The 6,483-nt window shown below is 33.2% G+C and overlaps 1 protein-coding gene across 1 annotated transcript; it reads left to right on the forward strand.

Annotated features, from left to right (window-relative positions):
- The first annotated feature begins 782 nt into the window (after window positions 1–782).
- Window positions 783–5,888, forward strand: LOC148271417 (putative ribosome production factor 1). Its single transcript, XM_088241416.1, has 6 exons — window positions 783–918; window positions 1,020–1,416; window positions 1,985–2,148; window positions 3,532–3,736; window positions 4,865–5,010; window positions 5,634–5,888. Exons 1-6 carry the CDS (start codon window positions 899–901, stop codon window positions 5,809–5,811), a joined length of 1,110 nt encoding a protein of 369 aa, XP_088097542.1. The 5' UTR covers window positions 783–898; the 3' UTR covers window positions 5,812–5,888.
- Window positions 5,889–6,483: the final 595 nt, after the last annotated feature.

The raw sequence follows: 6,483 nt of genomic DNA on the forward strand, positions 1-6,483 counted from the left end.
ACATTATTGAAAAGTTCATATATGTCTTCGTTTATTTTATGAGGAGAAATGAAAGGGGATCACCTTTCATATAAAAATGATAGAAATAGTTTTTTGTCAGGTTATTATCTATTTAAATTAAGTTGAATCATTGTTTTAAGCAATGAACTTCAGCAGTTAACAGTTTTTACATTTAAAGAACTTTAAAATATTAATTATTTCTTTGTTCGGCAATTTTGTTAAACAATAAAGTTTGACTGACGACTGTAAAAATGACCAGGACAAAGAGAGATAGAGAAGACCCATCAATGTCAGGGCCTCTATGCTGCAAGACAAAAATACATTAAACCGATGTATCTTTGTGCGTAAAAAAAAAACATACATAAGTAACTTAGTGTGATTTCATTAATATTTATGCTTTCAAGCCTTGAAGAGTTTGTATGGGTACACAAAATACAGTATTATTGAAATAGAAATTAAAATATCCACATAACCTTAAAGTAATAAAACAAGATTTACTTGAATTCTAGGCCAGTATTGCAAGCCGGAATCAATATATTTTGGTGATTCACATATTGCAGTCCTTTTGGTTTTCAATTGTTCATTTATCAAGCATTTTCGACTTTTTAAAGCAACGGTCTTAGGCGAAACGGCGCTTTAATTTTGAACAACAGTAAAATTTATTTTCACCCCACCTTCTCCGCCCACCCGAATCTATCGAAATCTACCGATTTATTTTTCAGAATCTACCTATTTTCGCTTGATCGAGTCTGGCAACTCTGGTTTCTTGTCTAGATGTGTCTGTTATCTTTGGTCTGCTATTTTCTGTTTTTGACTTTGACGTGTTCTTGCATTCTGCGTTACATAGTTTGTTGTTATTTGTCTTTTAAATCTACAAGTAGATATTCTACCAACGAGAATGCCGCCTTTACGCAGCGGGTATGTATAAAAACATAATTATTTTGCGTAATTTTTATGTATCATATTTTAATCTTTCGATAGTGTGTTTTTATATTCATAACCTTACTTTTTCCTCGCAGAATGGTCATCGAAGACCTGGATGAAACTGAAGAGGATGCGGATGAAAAGCACTCGGAAGAGGACGTGGATGAAAAAAACCTGGAAGAGATATTCGATTCCAAAGAAGATTCCCTCGTCAAGATGGATGAGAGCGATTTAGAAATAGACGAAGACGCGGAAGGAAATTACGTAGAGCCGCGAATGCCGTGCGACACGAACTTCAATCACATCAAGAACAAGCACGTCAGGAGCGCCAAGGGGATGAAGCTGGTGAAGGAAAAACGGAAGGAGAAGAAGCAGGCGAGGATGCAGAGGAGGAAGGAGGGAGTGGAGCCGGCCAAACCGCACACGATTGAAAGTTTGAGAGAAAAGGATGAAACGACCATTGACAACATTGAAGCGGACGAACACGAAGAGGTTTGGCTGTTTCATCTTTCTAAGGAATATTAAACCTTCGAGCTGAAAACATTTATCTAGGATTATTTATTTATTTATTTTATGTATTAACGGACATTGTCCACGTATACAATTTATAGGGTTTAAATATTACAATAAAATAATATTTATTTGATGTTAAGTTAAATTTCTCTCATCACCATGAAAATATATCCAATAAGGCTATGCAAATGTTTGTTTTTGTTATTCGAAACACTCGGCATTTTCAAAATATTGAAACAATAGTAATTTTATTTTGTTCTATTGTAAGATCACAGCTAGAGTATGCATCTGCAGTTTGGCGTCCTGTTTATTACTGCAACTCATGATCTTGAACGAGAAAAGAGAAAGTTTCAAAGATATATTCAATTTAAATTAGGTCTACCTATGACTGCTTTAAATTTACCATTACTGTCGTCAAGCAGGAGGACAATAAATGACTTCTTGTTTATTTTTTAGTTGGTGTCTAGTGCCACCGTTTGTTTTTTTTAAATAAAAGATGTCTCCAAATATATGGAAGAATATTTTAGTTATTTATTATTATTTTCAGGCGAAGAAAGACATGGAAGTTGACGAAATGGCTTCGTATTATGAGAATTCGTATGCTCCTAAAGTTCTTATTACATTCTCTGATAATCCCCTGAGGAAAACCAGAATTTTCGGCAAGGAACTCACCAGGATTATTCCCAATTCGGAATATAGATTCAGAAGAAGGTGACCTTTTTTTCCCATAATTTTGCAATACTGAATACTGTAATTTTTTTGTTATTTTCTTTTGTTTATTTGTCCCTGTCCTCGTTTCATAATTACGTGCCTCACTACGTAGCCCTGTATCGAGGCAGGAATTACAATTTAAAGTTATTTTTATTAAATTTAATAAAAATATCTTCAATTCAACACAGTCATGATAGATCTACACAGGTCGCAGTGACGTCAGGAGCTTATTCAGCACTGAAAATTTACTGAACTCGGGCGCTCCGTAGATTTCATTTAGCTTCCTATTTTAGCAACCACGCCAACTTTTTTTCTCTCACAGGGCCAAAGACAACTCCGAGGATCCTTCTTTGAAAGCTGCAATGGTTCCCTCAATATTCTTTGCCATAACTCGGGTTTCAGAGGCATATGCCAAGATTGGTTTGATCAGTGTTTTGTACAGTATTATCTTACCATTTCTTCATATTAGTTTGGACTGTAATTGTTTCTAGAGCGCGTAGAAGCAACGGTTTTTACTGTAATTTTTTACCAAAATGGAGCTATATAAATTTTACGACTTATAGTAGGGCCAATTTAATAGGTCACATTTGACACTTCATCAAAATTCAACAACATAACCTTGTAATAAAATATCATTTATTTTTTCGACTTAGGAACTGCATAATTGCTTAACTTTTTTCAATTACGATTACATATTTATTGTTATAATTACAAAAGAAGGTAATTTTATGATTTACTTTCACTAATAAACCATTCTAAACATAATAAACTTTTTCTGTTCTAAACGTCGTTACAATGTTGCATCAGTGAACCCTTTTTCTTTTTAAACACTAGGGATGTTACCCAGAAAAATCGAATGTTGATAGTTTTGTTAAATTATGTACATATCTTATTTTGTTCCTTAAATTTAAGATAGAAAATAATAATGGGACAGGGATTCGACTTATGATTTTGAAAATAAAATTACAGTGCCTATTAGTACTTTTTCATAGCAACTGAATTTAATTGACATATATTATATTTGAAGTCCGAATCGATTCATTCACTTTAATCGATGTTTTTAAGCAGGTTACCTCACTATAAAGCTAAAACCGACAAATGTCAAATGTGACCTATTAAATTGGCCCTACTATAATAATATTACTGGTAAAGTTGAAATTTTATTAAATTTCTTAGATTTTTACGGCCGTTCAGATACACAATGAATTTCTCCGAGTTATTTTGTGTTGTGTTTGCACCTTTTTTGACATTGATCTTAATGATTCGCCTGGACAGACGACATAACAATTTTCTCCTTATTTATTTAGCTGTATAAACTTATGCAAATAAGGTTTGTAAAACTTTTTGCGAGTATCAGAAAACATGTTTTTTTTTGATTTTCAGATCAGCCGTGAAAAAGATAATAAAGGCAGCCGTAGACAAAGAATATACAGATGTGATAATAGTAAATGAGGACCAGAAACAGCCCAACGGGTTTCTCCTGATTCACTTACCGAACGGGCCGACCGCACATTTCAAACTCACCAACTGTAAAATCACCAAGGAGATGAAAAAGAATTACAGAGAAATTTCTACACACAGACCTGAGGTACATTTTTGGTTCGGAACAATTATTGTTTAGTCCCAATACTTGTTTATGCAAGTGAGACACGAAATCAACAGAGGGGAGATAAAAAAGAGAGTGATCGCGGTTGAAATGTAATCTCGTCGATGAATGTGTTAAACATTGAGGGCATTGGAAGCAAGATAGCCTCCAAAAAAATTTTTTTTTTGGTTATGATGTCATTCTGTAGTTTATCAACTTTATTTTTATAAACATCATGAGTTGAATTGCAAATGTAATTTAAAATCATACTTCTGATGGTTTGAAAATAGTGTTTGGAAGCAAACATATAAATCCATCAGCCATTTTATTTGACCAATGACAGGCTTGAGATTTAAATTTCCAAATGGCCGTGCCATACAAATATTAAGAAAGTTTTTTGAATTCGTGTTTCTATTAAAGCTAATTTATTAGTATCTTAAAGTTTAATTTCAGTGAAAATAACATTTCTAACATGAAGACTCTCTTTGGCATATTAGTGTAGCAGTTTTTGTTAGTTTTCTCAAAAACACCAAAACAGGAGCTTGCTATCTTTGCTTCCAATGCCCTCAATTGTTGTATGACATAGTTAACATGGTTAAAAAACCCAGAGAGAATCAAATACATATAGGTTTTGCTGGACAGTATTCAATTCCCTTCATGAAAGGCTCCAATATGATTAATTTATTTGTGCTTCGTATCTTCAAGATGTCTTCGTGGCTCCCAAGAGTTTAGTTTCGCAGCTCCAAGATCTCTATCGCAATTCTTTATTAGAGAAATAAAGAAGATGTACTGTTTGTTGGATCAGCATTTATTTGATTCATGCGGAGGAAAACTTAAACTCCGGGGCTGCCCGGCCCCTCTGCCTAGAACCAATTGCCTTCACACTTGCGAATCATCAATAGTCACATTTAATTCCGATCTCAACTCATATACATCATACTCGCAATTTAAAAATCAGAATGTTTAATATGTAGTGTTAGCTTAGTTAGAATGTAGTTAGTTTATGCATAGAATTTTAATGTTTCCCTTGACAGTTATCTGATGCGTAAGACTTTTAATCGTACCTTGATGTACTAAAATAAAATGATCAAGTTATAGTTGTATTTATTTGTGTGATTGATGAATTTTTAGGTGATTCTGAATAACTTCACTACTCGTTTGGGACACACAGTAGGGCGAATGTTAGGCGCCCTATTTCACTATGAACCACAGTTCAAGGGACGACGTGTGGTCACCTTCCACAATCAGAGAGACTACATTTTCTTCAGACATCACAGGTATAATTTTGTATAGTAAATATTTAATCTTTTGACCGCGAGTTGGACCATAATTGTGTACACACTTTATACAAATTTGTCCACAACTTAATTGATTTTTTTTAAATTTAGCGAAGAACTAAATCATTATCAAAACCATTGTGGGGACCCCTTTCTTAATTCTGTTAATGATGCTTGTTTTTGCTTGTACTTGTACTTATTCTACTTACTTATGGATCTCGACATTTGTATACAGAAAGTTTTACATATCACACATTCTTCTGAGAGATCAAGGCTGCGATTACAAACGCTATCTTCATCGGTACATATCAAAACGATATAAAGTGAAATCGATGTTGATGTTCGGAAATGTGTATGAAAATGTAAAGTATCTTCGTCGGTAACCTGTAATTGAACATGTTTAGAACAAAATCATATCCATGTTCTATTTTTCATATGGAAACTTTTACTTTGTAGATAAAATTTAATTTAAATGTTATAACTCGTCTTTGTTTTCCTAATTCTCTATACCGGGGTCTTAACATGTATTTTCTTTTTCTTAACAACTTTTTATGGTCTTAACAACTATTTGCATCTCAATATTTTTATATTTATCGTTTTTGACATAGAAATAATTCTTGCAGATATGAGTTTACGAAAGACGGCAAACGAGCAAAACTCCGTGAAATGGGACCTCGTTTCACGCTAAAGTTGATTTCCGTCCAGCAAGGAACCTTCGATTCTAAGCACGGTGACTACGAGTGGCTGATACAGGGAAGGAGACATTTCATGGAAACCAGCAGAAGGAAGTTTTTCCTGTAGTCTCAATCACTACAAATTCTATTATTGTAATTGTTATAAATAATTAAATTTTCTAAAATAAATATTATAACACATTATTTATTGTTTATTATTTACATATTATTTTGCTCGGTATCGATTTAAAATCACTCTATTTGTTTTGTAAAAAATGTCCTGTTTTTTTTTGTTTTTTGAATACCTTGCTGTGTACACCGCGGCAACATATTTATGTTATTTAGCCAAATTAAAAATAATTACAAAAATTCCCGTTAGGAGGTGTTCAAAGTAATTAAATCTAGGTTTGATTCATGGGTTATCACTTCTAGAAGTTCCTAGGAACAATTAAAAGCCACTTATGAACCTGGAGAGCCCTAAATTTCTTTAGTTATACATCTGATTTGGCAGTGACTAGTTGTTTTCTTCTTCTCTCTGTCCCTATTTTATTAGAGCAAAATGTCTACGAGACTTAAACTTTCATTAGAAAAAAAAACAGTTATTGTTGCATTCTCTTAAAAATACTTTTCCAATTGTGATATAGCAAGGCAAATACAGTGCAATGAATCAACTATGAGCAGATTTCTGAAAAAATTCAAAGAAAGTGGAACACTAAATCGAAGAGTGGGCACAGGATTTTAAAACACAGCACTTCAAAACGCGATGATCGTGTTCTAAAAAAAATATTAAAAAATGAAA

Source organism: Micrasema longulum, unplaced genomic scaffold (genome assembly GCF_059751315.1).
Source record: "Micrasema longulum isolate JH-2025_06_02 unplaced genomic scaffold, ASM5975131v1 h1tg002886l, whole genome shotgun sequence".
NCBI lineage: Eukaryota > Metazoa > Arthropoda > Insecta > Trichoptera > Brachycentridae > Micrasema > Micrasema longulum.